The sequence below is a fragment of the Carcharhinus amblyrhynchos genome, chromosome 3 (genome assembly GCF_965287045.1).
Source record: "Carcharhinus amblyrhynchos chromosome 3, sCarAmb.v2.hapA, whole genome shotgun sequence".
NCBI lineage: Eukaryota > Metazoa > Chordata > Chondrichthyes > Carcharhiniformes > Carcharhinidae > Carcharhinus > Carcharhinus amblyrhynchos.
In genome coordinates this window covers 115,864,498-115,879,591 of record NC_137326.1, presented here as the reverse complement: position 1 = coordinate 115,879,591, position 15,094 = coordinate 115,864,498, and the positions used below count along the sequence as shown (strand labels likewise).

General features: G+C 44.2%; 1 protein-coding gene across 10 annotated transcripts in view; it reads left to right on the top strand.

Moving 5' to 3' along the window:
• Window positions 1-14,881, top strand: part of tnk2b (tyrosine kinase, non-receptor, 2b) — a 230,706-nt gene extending 215,825 nt beyond the window's left edge. For all 10 annotated transcript variants that reach the window (XM_080185804.1, XM_080185798.1, XM_080185796.1 and 7 more), the window contains 3 exons: window positions 10,794-10,889; window positions 13,799-13,926; window positions 14,374-14,881. In XM_080185804.1, coding sequence (XP_080041930.1) covers window positions 10,794-10,889; window positions 13,799-13,926; window positions 14,374-14,380 — 231 coding nt within the window. In that variant the 3' untranslated portion in view covers window positions 14,381-14,881. The remainder of the gene's footprint in view (window positions 1-10,793; window positions 10,890-13,798; window positions 13,927-14,373) is intronic.
• Window positions 14,882-15,094: the final 213 nt, after the last annotated feature.

The following is a 15,094-nucleotide window of genomic DNA, read 5'->3' as shown; positions in this document are numbered from 1 at the left end:
CCCCTTCTCCTCCACCCCCCCTTCTCCTCCCCCCCCCTTCTCCTCCCCCCCCCTTCTCCTCCCCCCCCCCTTCTCCTCCCCCCCCCTTCTCCTCCCCCCCCCCTTCTCCTCCCCCCCCTTCTCCTCCCCCCCCCCCCTTCTCCTCCCCCCCCCTTCTCCTCCCCCCCCCCTTCTCCTCCCCCCCCCCTTCTCCTCCCCCCCCCCTTCTCCTCCCCCCCCCCTTCTCCTCCCCCCCCCCTTCTCCTCCTCCCCCCCCCCTCCTCCCCCCCCCTCCTCCCCCCCCCTCCTCCCCCCCCCTTCTCCTCCTCCCCCCCCCCTTCTCCTCCCCCCCCCTTCTCCTCCCCCCCCCCTTCTCCTCCCCCCCCCCTTCTCCTCCCCCCCCCTTCTCCTCCCCCCCCCCCTTCTCCTCCCCCCCCCCCCTTCTCCTCCCCCCCCCTTCTCCTCCCCCCCCCCTTCTCCTCCCCCCCCCCTTCTCCTCTCCCCCCCCCCCTTCTCCTCTCCCCCCCCCCCTTCTCCTCCCCCCCCCCTTCTCCTCCCCCCCCCCCTTCTCCTCCCCCCCCCCCTTCTCCTCCCCCCCCCCCTTCTCCTCCCCCCCCCCTTCTCCTCCCCCCCCCCCCTGCTTTTTTAAGGCCTTTACATTTTTCTTGAAAGTGTTGGGTTCACAATGTAACTGGAAACCCCCCCACCCCCCCCACCCCCCCATAAAAAACTGGAAACCCCCCCCACAAAAAACTGGAAAAAGCTTTTTCTCAAATCCCTCTGAATCTCTTGCCCTAAAACTATGCCGCCTCATGATTGACCCCTCAACCAAGTGGGACAGCTGTTCCTTACTCTGTCCATATCCCTCATAATCATATCCATCTGAATCATGCCTCCCCTTAGCGTTCTCTGTTCTAAAGAAAACAATCCTCTGTAGTCTCTCTGGTCTCTCCTTATAGCTCAATGCTCCATCCTAGGTAACATCCTGACGAACCTCCTCTGTACCCCTTCTAGTGTTATCACATTCTTCCTTTAGTGAGATGGCAAGAACTGCACACAGTACTCCAGCTCTGGCCTAACCAATCCTATGTACAACTGCAACTCCTTGTTCTTGTACTCTATGCCAAGACTGATGAAAGCAAATGTCCAATGTGCCTTCTTAACTATCCCATTCATATGCTCTGCTGACTTCAGGGATCTGTGAATAATTATCCCAAGATCTTCTGTTCGTCTGAGCTTCCCAGTGTCCTGCCAATTGTTAAATATGCCCTCCTCTTGTTTCTTCCAAAGAACATCATCTTGCACTATCAAAGTTAAATACCGTCTGTTACTGCTCTGCCCATCTGACCAACCAATCCGTTTCTTCCTAAAACCTACAAACCATCTTCATTATTTTCATCTATATCAACAAGGGCCCCAGTACTGATCCTTGTGGTACACCGCTGGATACAGACATCCACTCACTCTAACAACCTTCTACCAGTACCCTTTGAGTCCAAATATGAAGCCAGTTTCTGTGCCATCTCACCAAGTTTCCCTGAATTCCGTTTGCTTTAACCTTCTCAATCAGTCTCCCTTTTGGTACCTTGACAAAAGCTTTGCTAAAATCCATATTAACTACATAAACTGAACTTCCCTCATCCACACTACTTGACCACATTTTTGAAAAATTATAACAAATTTGTTAGGCATGATTTCCTGCTAACAAAGCCAAGCTGGCTATCCCTAATTAACCCATACCTTTCCAAGTGGATATTAATCCTCTCCTTCAGAATTTTCTCCAATAGTTTCCCTACCACTGACATGTGACTCCTGGTTCATCTCTAATACCTTTCTTGAAAAGCGGAATCACATTAACAATCTTCCAGTGCTCTGGCATTTCCCCTGTGGACAGAGAGGAATTAAAAACTTGTGTCAGAGGCCCTGCAATTTCCTGCTCCTGCCTCCCACTCCCACACACACACACACTTGTCCATTTTTAAGCACATCAGAGCCTCCATTTCCTACAGCAAAATGTGCAAGTTCCTCACAGCCCCTCTTCCTGAATTCTGTACCTATGTTCTCCTTTTCCTGAGTGAAGACTGGAAAAAGTATTCATTTAACACCCTTCCACTATATAGATATCAAAGTATTAGTTAATGGCAAATGTAGTGTAGTTACAAAGAAAGGCATATTTTTATAAATTGTTCCTGGTGCAGTAGTAAGAAGTTTTCTGTCATGGGATTGAGTTGGTGAGAATATATTAGGTGATCGTCAATGCATGAGAGGCAAATTAAAACAACACTTTTCTGCAGTGGAATCTGATTATAGTGATTAACAATGTTGTTCTTGTCTAAATTACAAGGCAATGTGAGGTAGTTAAGCATGTGATTAAACATTGATTTTATTACGAACACCACTGATAAAGGAGGACAATTGAGTGCCATTAAGTATATGTTGATAATATGGGATATACTGATTAGATGGGAACTGTGCAAACAGTTTGCTTTTGTGCTTTTATTGATTTCAGGTGTGGATCTGGATTTAAAGTGCTTTCAAAATTAAAAGAAAGTTAGAAGTGACGCTATCCAACGACCTCTCATGCAATCTAAATTTAGATTGAGAAAAGCATGCAGTGCACACATCATCCATTATTGTCTAACTGGTTAAAAGTTCTGAACAGGAGACTAATGCAACTACTATGATGCTGCGACAAACTTATATTTGTCGGTAACAGGCTAGTGCAATATATTTATAACTGTTGTCTCAGCATGTCATTTTATGCACAATGAATCATAGCAATTCAGTCAGGCCATTGAAGTGAAGTACTAGGCATTCAGAAGTAACATTGTTTTTCCCCTTTCCTCAAATTCTGACCACCTACTTTTCTCTATTGTGCACACTGTGTGATATTCTGTGCAATTTTGGCTCTGAGAGAAACATGATAAAGTAAAGTGGTCTCCTCGGGTGCTCTTCCATACTATTGTTGCCTGCCAAGATCAGTCAACTTTACCTCTTTTTATCAGCTGAATTCCCTATTTGGCTTAGTAACCAAGGCAAATGAAATTTGAGTGCACCTCAACCAGCTGCTCAACCACTTTCAAAGAACAAAGAAAATTGCAGCACAGGAACAGGCCCTTCGGCAGCACCCCCCCCCCCCCCCCCCCCCCAAGCCTGCATGACCATGCTGCCTGATTTAACTAAAACCCCCTACGCTTCTGGGGACCATTTCTCTCTATTCCCCTCTCATTCATGTACTTGTCAAGAAGACCCTTAAAAGTCACGACAGTATCTGCTTCCACTACCTCCCTTGGCAACGAGTTCCAGGCACCCACTACTCTGAGTAAAAAATATCTGCCTCGTGTATCCTTTTTGAAACTTGCCCCTCGCACCTTAAACCATGCCCCCTAGTAATTGACTCTTTCCTTGTATTCCACACTTGCTGCGTGTGTTCCCAGCCTCCTAGCTTTGACAAATGCTTCCTTTTTATCTTTGACTAGGCTCACAATATCTCTCGTTATCCAAGGTTCTCAAAATTTGCCATACTTAACCTTCATGCTTACAGGAATGTGCTATAAGGAGAGGCTGGAGAAACTAGGGGTGTTTTCTCTGGAGAGGCAAAGGTTTAGAGGAGACCTGATAGAAGGCTATAAAATTATGAGAGGCATAGATAGGATTGACAATCAGAATCTTTTTCCCAGAATTGAAATGTCTAATAGTTGGGGGCATGCACTTAAGCTGAGAGGGGGTAAGTTTGAAGGAGGCGTGAGGGGCAAGTTTTTTATACAGAGAGTGTAGGTGTTTGGAACGTGCTGCCAGGGGTAGTAGTGTAGGCAGATACAATTGGTGCGTTTAAGGGCCTTTTAGATGAGCACATGAATCTGCAAGGAATAGAAGGATATGGACCAAGGCAGGCAGAAGGGATTAGTTTAATTTGGCATCATGTTCAGCACAACATCATGGGGCAGAGGGCCTGTTCCTGTGCTGTATTGTTCTATGTACTTGTCCTCTGCTTCTATTCAAAGTACAGTAAAAAGTCTGACAACACCAGGTTTTAGTCCAACTGATTTATTTGATAGTAAACTCACAAGCTTTCGAGGGGACTGCCTCTTCGTCAGGTGAATGGAGAGTTCTGGCCTCGGACAGAGCATACAAAGCATAGACAGTTTAGAGATTACTGATTAGAATGCGAATCTTTACAGCTAACCTGCTGTTCAAGTCCTAAAGTGGCCGACAATGTGTGTGGAAGGAACACTGATCACAGGTTAAAGAGATGTGTATTGACCCCAGACAGCACAGTGAGTGAGGTTTTGCAAACCCAGGCAAGTCACGGGGGTTACAGATAGTGCGACATGAACCCAAGATCCCTGTTGAGACCGTCCTCATGTGTGTGGAACTTAGCTATCAGTCTCTGCTCAGCGACTCTGCGCTGTCGTGTGTCATGAAGGCAGCCTTGGCGAATGCTTACTCAAAGGTCAGAGGCTGAATGCCCGTGACCACTGAAGTGTTCGCCAACAGGAAGGCAACAGTCTTGCCTGGTGATTGTCCAGTGATGTTCATTCATCCGTTGTCGTAGCATCTGCATGGTCTCCCCAATGTACCATGCTTCGGGACATCCTTTCTTGCAACGTATCAGGTAGACAATGTTGGCCGAGTTGCAAGAGTATTTACCGTGTACCTGATGGATGGTATTCTCACGTGTGATGATGATATCCGTGTCGATGATCCGGCATGTCTTGCAGAGGTTGCTGTGGCAAGGTTGTGTGGTGTTGTGGTCACTGTTCTCCTGAAAACTGGGTAGTTTGCTGCGAACAATGGTCTGTTTGAGGTTGTGTGGTTGTCTGAAGGCAAGAAGTGGGGGTGTGGGGATGGCCCTGGCGAGATGTTCGTCTTCATCAATGATATGTTGAAGACTCCGGAGAAGATGTCGTAGCTTCTCCGCTCCGGGGAAGTACTGGACGACGAAGGGTACTCTGTCCACTGTGTCCCGTGTTTGTCTTCTGAGGAGATCGGTGCGGTTTTTCGCTGTGGCGCATCGGAACTGTCGATCTATGAGTCGAGCGCCATATCCTGTTCTTATGAGGGCATCTTTCAGCGTCTGGAGGTGTCTGTCACGATCCTCCTCATCTGAGCAAATCCTGTGTATACAGAGGGCTTGTCCATAGGGAATGGCTTCTTTAACATGTTTGGGGTTAAAGCTGGAGAAGTGGAGCTTTGAGATGGTCTGTGGGCTTGCGGTACAGCGAGGTGCTGAGGTGACCGTCCTTAATGGAGATGCATGTGTCCAAGAATGCAACCGATTCTGGGGAATAGTCTATGGTGAGTCTGATGGTGGGGTGGAATTTGTTGATATCATCATATAGTTGTTTCAGTGATTGTTCACCATGAGGCCAAAGGAAGAAAATGTCATCAATGTATCTAGTGTATAGCATCGGTTGAAGATTCTGTGCAGTGAAGAAGTCTTATTCGAACCTGTGCATGAAGATGTTGGCATATTGAGGTGCAAATTTGGTCCCCATGGCTGTTCCGTGTGTCTGGATGAAAAACTGGTTGTTGAAAGTGAAGACATTGTGGTCCAGGATAAAGCGAATGAGTTGTAAAATTGCATCTGGAAACTGGCAGTTGTCAGCGTTGAGTACTGAGGCAGTCGCGGCAATGCCATCATTGTGGGGGATGTTGGTGTAGAGCGCCGAGACATCCATTGTGACGAGGAGTGTCCCTGGTTCAAATGCTCCATGTGTGCTGAGTTTCTGTAGGAAGTCCGTAGTGTCGCGACAAAAGCTGGGGGTTCTTTGTACAATGGGTTTCAGGATGCCCTCGATGTAGCCGGAGAGGTTCTCACACAGAGTTCCATTGCCGGATACAATGGGACGGCCGGGTGTGTTTGTCTTGTGTATCTTTGGGAGGCAGTAGAGATCTCCAATGCGGGAAGTACGTGGAATGAGAGCACGGAAGGTGCTCTGAAGGTCCGGATCAAAGGTCTTGATCAGATTGCTGAGTTGACGGGTGTGTTCTTTGGTTGGATCTGTGGGTAACTGTCTGTATTATTCCTCATTGTTTAGTTGTCGGTACACTTCTTTACAGTAATCCGTTCTGTTCAGTATAACGATGGCCCCCCCTTTGTCTGCTGGTTTGATTACAATGTTGCGGTTGGTCTTGAGAGCTTGGATGGCGTTGCGTTGTGCTTGGGTGATGTTTGGGGCTGTCTTGTGAGTGCGGCTGATGAATCTGGTGTTAACGCACCTCCTGATGGTTAGGGCATACAAGTCCAGTCGAGGGCAGCCTGAGATCTCCTCAGAAGACAAACACGGGACACGGTGAACAGAGACCCTTCGTCGTCCAGTACTTCCCCGGAGCGGAGAAGCTACGACATCTTCTCCGGAGTCTTCAACATATCATTGATGAAGACGAACATCTCACCAGGGCCATCCCCACACCCCCACTTCTTGCCTTCAGACAACCACACAACCTCAAACAGACCATTGTTCGCAGCAAACTACCCAGTTTTCAGGAGAACAGTGACCACAACACCACACAACCTTGCCACAGCAACCTCTGCAAGACATGCCGGATCATCGACACGGATATCATCATCACACGTGAGAATACCATCCATCAGGTACACGGTAAATACTGTTGCAACTCGGCCAACATTGTCTACCTGATACGTTGCAAGAAAGGATGTCCCGAAGCATGGTACATTGGGGAGACCATGCAGACGCTATGACAACGGATGAATGAACATCACTGGACAATCACCAGGCAAGACTGTTCCCTTCCTGTTGGCGAACACTTCAGCGGTCATGGGCATTCAGCCTCTGACCTTCGGGTAAGCATTCTCCAAGGCGGCCTTCACGACACACGACAGCGCAGAGTCGCTGAGCAGAGACTGATAGCCAAGTTCCACACACATGAGGACGGTCTCAACAGGGATCTTGGGTTCATGTCGCACTATCTGTAGCCCCCGTGACTTGCCTGGGTTTGCAAAACCTCACACTGTGCTGTCTGGGGACAATACACATCTCGTTAACCTGTGATCAGTGCTCCTTCCACACACATTGTCGGCCACTTTAGGACTTGAACAGCAGGTTAGCTGTAAAGATTCGCATTCTAATCAGTAGTCTCTAAACTGTCTGTGCTTTGTATGCTCTGTCCGAGGCCAGAACTCTCCATTCACCTGACGAAGAGGCAGTCCCCTTGAAAGCTTGTGAGTTTACTATCAAATAAATCGGTTGGACTAAAACCTGGTGTTGTCAGACTTTTTACTGTGTTTACCCCAGTCCAACGCCAGCACATCCACATCATGTCCATTCAAAGTAACCAGCATGCTTAGCAGACTGTGAGTAGTGACTGTGATTAACAGCAATGGGAATGGACATTAATTTGTATTATTTCCTCAACGTAACTGATGGTCCAATTTAAATATAGGTAGCTTAAATGGTACAAACTTTTGTCATGAAATAACCTAATTCAGATAAAGTAAAAATGATGAAAAATAGAAAATATTAAACTGCCTGTATAGCAATATACTTTGCACGCAGCAGAAAAAAAATGAATCAATTGAACTTGAATCACAAATTTAAACTAGCAATGATTAGGAGATAAATCTTACGGGCTAAATGATCATTTGAAAGATGGAAACATTGAGTGGAATATTCCCAAATATGAACTAAGTGTCATAACAGCAAGAATACCGGAGCAATCCACGCCGTTCTCCCAGGCACAGTCTACACTGCAATCGTTATACTAAGTCACTTTCTGGGAGAATGGTGAGTTGCAGACTGGTACTGGGGGAGGGGGCTAAGCGTGCCAGTGAGTCCAATCATGCATGTTACCCCCAACCCCATCTCGACATGGGATGCCGGCATCCGGACCCTCCCGATGACCCTTGACGTGCCGTCCCATCATGACCACCTTCATACCCTATTCCTGCACAATCCCCACCCCACCCAAACTGGCACTGTCGTGTCTGGTGGCCATTGTGGGGGTGCCTGATGGGCTGGGTGGGTACTGCTGGTGTGCCAGGTGGGCAGTGCCCAATGGGTACCTTCTGGTCATTCCTCTGACCATCCAGGGGCCTTGATGGCCTAATGGCCATTGCGCCTGCTCTCGGTTAGTGGCGACCAGCACTGATTCTCACGCCATGCCGGAAGGTCAGAAGATCCCGGGAGCTGGGTGTCAAATGGACTGTGCATATTTAACTGCTACTTTAAATATACTAATTGGCTGCGTGCCCTTTCTGAGTGTGATCCAGTTTGTGCCATTAGAAAGGGATTGGGAAGATTGCAAACTGTTTGGCATCAGGCGCAAAGCCGATCTTTAGGCCGTCATGCTACTTTCTGGGGTTTGCAATGGGCATGGTGAGGTTGGAAAATCATTCCCAGAATTAACATTTCAAGTTGCATGTGACTTTTCAGAAGAAGTCACGTTAAACTCGAAATGTTAACTCTGTTTGTCTCTTCAGAGCTGCTGCTAGTCCTGATGAGCCTTATAGAATCATATAGCAGAAGCAGCATGGTTATTAATGAAAGATTTTAAGTTTCACATTGACTGGGAGAAGCTGAATAGATCAAACTGTAAAGGGAATTAATTTCTGTTTCAGTCAGTGATGCATCAAACTGAATTTTCTGAGCAATTATTTCTGGATCCTCAAAGAAAGTACCAAATTTATAGGATACATTGGGCAGGACCCTCCCGTAACAACAGCATTGCATGTTGAGACTCTCCCCACTGTTGTATACTGTGAACCTGCTGAAGGCCCGACTCATGCACGTGCACGGTGTTTACCTGGGAAGTTTAAATTTTTGATGGGTGGAATTGTGCTGCCAGGACCACTACAAGAATATTTCCAATGCTGGCCTTAGAGTCAGAGACTTAGGCTGATGCCCTCTTCCTACTGAGGTATTTATTTTCTCCTCCTGTCGTTGTTAAACTCAGGCGTGGGGCGATAGTTTATGGTGGGAATTGTAATGGACAAATCTTTAAAGGATTCACTTCCCCGGCATGTGCATTTAAAAACTTTGCAAGCCAATGAAATGAAGACAGACCTTCAGAGGGGCGTGTCTTCAGTTTAAGATGAAAAAATGGGTTATGGCTGCATTTTAGTTATACTTCACCACAAAGTTCCCCCGAGACTACTTGTTGGTTGAAGCTGGTTGTTGGGCTGGAAGGTCCAAAGACTCCAGTGGGAAAAGGTAAGGGGGATAATTTTAAACATGGACAGTGGAATGTGCTTCCACTCCGCAGGTGACTGGACGATCTGGGCCCTTGTAATTTCCATGGAGTCTGTGTTGTAAATTTACTTTAAATTTACCCTTTACTCAGAGGGTTTCGTGGAATGCCCTGCCTGCAGCAGTTGTGGACTCGCCAACTTTAAGGGCGTTCACATGATCAGTGGATAGGCATATGGATAACATTGGAATAGTTTAGGTTAGAGGGTCATTAGGTTCGTTCCGCTGGTCGGCACAACATCGAGGGCCGAAGGGCCTGTACTGCGCTGTAATGTCCTATGTTCCATGTTCTAATTCAAATTATGTGCAATGTACCTTCAACCACTAGGTGGAGGTCTATTACCAAGGAAGCCCCAGCAGCAATAATTCAACATGGTGTTTGCAGTATCAACAATGTAAAATACATCAATGATGTGGTACTATCCTCTATCTTTATAGCTCATGCACCATTTGTCATCTAACAATTCTGTAATTTGGAAAACACTGCCTGAATCACCGTCAACCTGTAAGAGATTAAAAATTATCTTTATAACAGATATATTTATCTTGTGTAACAGAATGGGAAGCTAGCGTGTTTTCTGAACATTCTGACAATGGACAAAAACTGTTACAGAAGCAGAGAAAAGCAATTATTTAAAAAATAGGAGATCATTGTACTTTCACATATTAACGTAATACAGAATCGATTAATGTCTTGTGACCCAGTGGGTAGCATCCCTACCTCTGATACAGAAGCTCCTGGTTTGAGTCCCACCCAGGACTTGAGTAAAGAAGGTGCGTTCATAACATGGTCAACAGGTTGATGTCAACCTGCATAATCCGTCCAACTTGCCAATGGCACGCGGTAAAAGTGGGAGATACTCCTAGTCAGTCATACTTGATATGGAGTGGTGCCCCTCGAACTATAAGCCTCTGGTGACACGATAGGGATTTGTCCCATGAAAATCCTCACTATGTGAACAGATGAAAATCTATCTTGCGCACCACAAGGTGTGAGAAGAGAAGCAACAACACCAGAGTTGGTTCATTTTGACCCATTCTTCTCCTTACAGTCAAGAGCTGAATACAAATTGCAGCTTTCTTTTGCATATCCAAGTCTGGATTCTTATTAACTAAAGTTAAAAGCAGAACTGATTTACTCTTGATTACATTAAAGTCACCTCTTTATCTGTAGTGTGTACTGTATGTTGCTTGTTGTATGCACATAGATACCCTGTGTGAAGGTGCCCAATTTATCACAATCTAGATTTGCATTCAAATTTGTAGAAAGTATACAGTTAGCAGTACTAGCTTAAACTATTCATATCATTCACTAACATTAGTAATGTTGGCATTGTGGAAGTTGTTTATGTCACTGGAATTTTATGAAAGAGAATATAAACTGCAACAGGTCTAAATTAATAAAATTACTTTCAAGAGAAGTGGAATAGTTCACTATGTTGCAAGCCAATAAAATTGCTTTGTAGTATCATTGTGGGCTGTACACATGTGGCATAAATACTGAAACTTTCTGTTGGACTGCTCCATCAGAACAGGTAGTCAATTTTTAAACCAGAGAGGTGGCTTGGTAATAAATCAGACGTTGAGAAATGTTTCTATGTTCAGGTTCAGGAGAATGTTCATGGCGTTACGACGGAGGAAAGTCAGACTGCGCTTCAGAATCACACCTGGAACATTCAAAAAGCCGTACAGTACCTCAAGGTAACCGTGAGCTCGGATCCATCCTTTGCCTTATTTTCATTAACCCAAAATGAGAACAGTGCTGTGGAGGCACTGCCAAATAAAACAGATTCTAACTTTTCACTGTTAAAAATTGCTGGTCTGAAAGACCATCACTTGAGGGGTTTTGCCAGGTCATTCCACTTTTGCACTGTTCTCATTGGGTTGAGCGACAATCAAATCCCTTCCTTTCCCTGCATGTTGATCCCTGCGCTAGTGCTGTTAACAAGTCAAGCAGTTAGTGGACCACAATCTAGGTTGAACCCTTTAATTGCATTTATACCGCAGAGAAATGATGCTACTTCCCCTAATGTAGATGGTCTACTTTTACCAGCCAGTTGTATTGTGGCAAGTTTCAGCAAATCTCTTTCTCACAGAATAAATAAGAATTCATCCTTTTGGATCCTACAATTCTAAATACATTTTAACACAGTACATATCGAGGAATATTGTAAATTTAAACTACTTCCTGTCACGCTTTCCCAAGAGTGACGTTCCTCTTTAATTCTTCGAAGAGTGAGATACTATTTCTGGTTACTTCATATTTGGTGGTTCATTGCGTGCATTTATTTTCTGATACCAACTTTAGTATCAGCAAACCAGTACAAGTTTGGAAAGCTGCGAAAGCTATCCAGTCAGAGGATTAATGGCACTAGGTGTAGGGCCAGGCTGTCCCTGCTCACCTGGGAATAGTTTGCAATTATTAAGAGTTTGTGCTAAAGAGGACGCAACGACTTGTCAAACTCTCGCAGTGCCAGGGCTCTTGGTGTTGCAACTTATGGATGATCCTCTTCAGACACAATTATGGTGAGGAGGATCTGAACTTGTTAAATGTGGATTGTGTGCTCTTATTTTAAAATCTAATTCTATCCATATCGCACCAGTGTTCAATCATATTTGCAGCCATACTCAAATCTGTGCAAACTGAGCTAACCCTGTGTTGTGTGTTTAATCTGCTGACCGTAGTTTGACAACAGTTAAAGCGAATGCACTTTTTTAGCAGGCTGTATTTTGTGGAAAATAACTTGTAATCAAACCACAAAATGGGCAGAATAGTTGACAAAGTCACCTGGCCAACCTGTCTTGTTACAAACGCTTCCTTAAAAAAAGGACAAAATTCACCCATACACTTTGGAAGGTGGAAACCATTATAATGCTAGTTTACACAACTCCATATTTAGTTACCTAGATTCAGTTTTCTGATTTAACATGTTCTGTTGACTGTTGAGTTGAGCCATTATTGACTTTTAAAAACGTAACTGGTCTTAATGGATTGCACTTAAATAGTAAACAGCATTACATAGTGATGTATAATAATCAGTTTTGCTCCTACTGAAGGTTTTTTAGAAGTGCATTTATTAGTGTCATAAGTTGGCTTACATTAACATTGCAGTGTGAAAGTCCCCTAGTCGCCACACTACGACGTCTGTTCGGGTACACTGAGGGAGAATTTTAGCATGGCCAATGCATCTAACCAGCATGTCTTTCGGAGGAAACCCAAGCAGACATGGGTAGACCGTGCAAACTCCGCACAAAAAGTGACCAAAGCTGATAATCGAATCCGGGTCCCTGCTGCTGTGAGGGAGCAGTGTTGACCACTGTGCCACCCCATTTTCTTTGTCCTTGACAAGTGTGCAAATACAAAACCGCTACAATGTCAATCTTTGTAAAGCAACTGTACTGAGAAATGATTGTGAAAGTCAAATATCTCGTCCTTTTTTCTATTGTCTCTTTTTCCTGCTATATTTCCCCTTTCCTGACGAAATATTTTGTTTCTGTGGGAAGACTTACTTTATCAGGGAAGCAATGGTATAATGGTATTATCACTACTATTAATCCAGAAACTCAGCTAATGCTCTGGGGATCCTGGTTCAAATCTTGCCATGTCGGTTGGTGAAATTTGAATTCAGTAAAAAAAATGTGGAATTAAGAATCTGTTGATGAACATGAAACCATTGTCGATTATTGGAAAAATCCATTTGGTTCACTAATGTGTTTAGGGAAGGAAATCTGCTATCTTTACTTGTCTGGTCCACATGTGACTCCAGAGCCACAGCAATGTGGTCGATTCTCAACTGCCGTTGGGCAACTAGGGATGGGCAATAAATGCTGGCTAAATAGCGGCACCTGTATTCCACAATGAATAAAAGAAACCCCAAAGAACTGGTAAAGCTCGTTTTAGAAAACATTGTACTGGTTTTAGTCCATGAAATTGTAATGGTGATCTACGGACAATAAATGCAAGTAATGGTAGAATTAGTGGAGAGTTGCAAACAAGCACCCTGAGCATTCTGCCCACATTGCAAATCTTAAGATTAAGCTTTTGTAATTTATTCCTACTAGCTCAACTCTATTGTTCTAGTTATGAGCTGCTCCTGCTTTGGTTTTGCTATTATATGAAGATGTTTCGGCTCTGACATTCAGAGCTACTTCAGATGCTTGCACAATGACATGGTATTAATTGTACAATACAAATCTCGCTGACAAAAGTAATTTTGGGGATGATTCACCCAGCCCACTGTGCTGCTGTAACAGTGCAACAGGCTGAGAAGGACTGTGCTGCCGGCGGCTCCAGCAGAAATGGTCTCCAGCCACAGATTTTCAGTGTGAATCTTGCTAGGACACTCTGCAGTGCTTAAAGTGTGGGAAATTCATTCTGAAAATCCCACTAAAAAAAAACTAGTGGGATTTACTCCAGTTTTCGCGTGAATTCAGCACTTTGAATTTTTTTGAAAGAATCACCTCCTTTGTCTTTAAACAGTGGAAGGGAATTGCAGTGATTTGTGTGTAATGGAAGGCAATGTTGTTTATCTCCAGTTCTGGACCTGTGCAATACAAAATGATCTGTGACTCAGATCTTACTGTTGCATCCCACATTGTTTTCCTGTTAGGTTGAGCAATTATTCTGTCTGGGGCTGAAGACAAGAAGTGAATGTCAGAAAATTCTGGAAATGTTTAACTGGAACCTGGAATTAGCCAGTTGCCATCTGTTGGATACTTACAGTACAGCTCGACACAGGTACTGACATATGGCTCATTTGTATTTTGCTTGTTCTAGTTATTGATGTGAAGAGATAAGGAAGAACATGTCTCTGTTTCTGCCCTTTGGGTCAAAAAGAGGAACTACTGCGGTACATTCTCATCCTATCTTTACATTGTTTGTGATTTTTTTTTTGATCCATTGCCATGCTAATGCGCACTATCAGAGATACAGTGCCATATGTGTTGTAATATACTGTTATTTAATCAAACCGAATGTGACAGATTGAACATTTGCCCCATCACTGCTGCAAGTGAGAATAGAGAATTTGGCACTCAGCCAAGACTCCATTCACCACAGAGGGACCGGAAAATCCCAGATCTGGGCGAAGTCGGAGAATTCCAGCCTTAGTGTATGATGTCTATGCAACTGAGAGCAATCAGAGTGTCTGCAAGACAAACTAACTTTTTTTTTGTTGACCTACAGGCGATGATTAACTTCTCAATAGAAGAAAGAACTCAAGACATTATTGGTTTATTGGCCCAGTACCTTTCTTAGCTTGCGGGGAAGGCAAAATATTCTACCTACATACCCTTAAACAGCATTTTCCAGAGTAAAATTCTCGAAGCAGAGGATATCAAATGACTATCACTAACCCACTCAGGCACTACCTGTGCATTGTGGTGCTACTGGGAAGTGAGTCAGCTTCTGAAATGACAGTATTCTTCAAAAGCAGCAGGTTATTTGTTTTGTTCTTGGTGAAAATATTTGTAATTTTATGGCATAACCGAACAGTCTGCTGTATATAAATATATATATAAATATATAATATAAATTTTACTTGACAACTTGTTGACAGTAGAATACAGTTTTGTTTATATTTTGCATTGAATTTGTCATATTGGATATTCTAAGAATTATTTAATTTGCTTTCCTAAGAGACAGTTGAATGGTTCAGTTTAATGTTCTGGATTTCCTATCAAAGTAAAGTTTATCATTTTAGGTATATTCAGGAGATGCCGTCTTTTAAAAGCCATTGGCGTTAGTTTACTGAAAGAAAATTTGTATTAAGCGAGTCATGCTAAACCTGTCAAAGTGTTTCTCTTCTTCAGTATGCTTAATTGCTTCCTCCTCTTTGCGGCTGTGTTAAACAAACCCTGCAAACTGGAACAGTGGATTTACAACCTCGCATAATTACAGTGGTGTT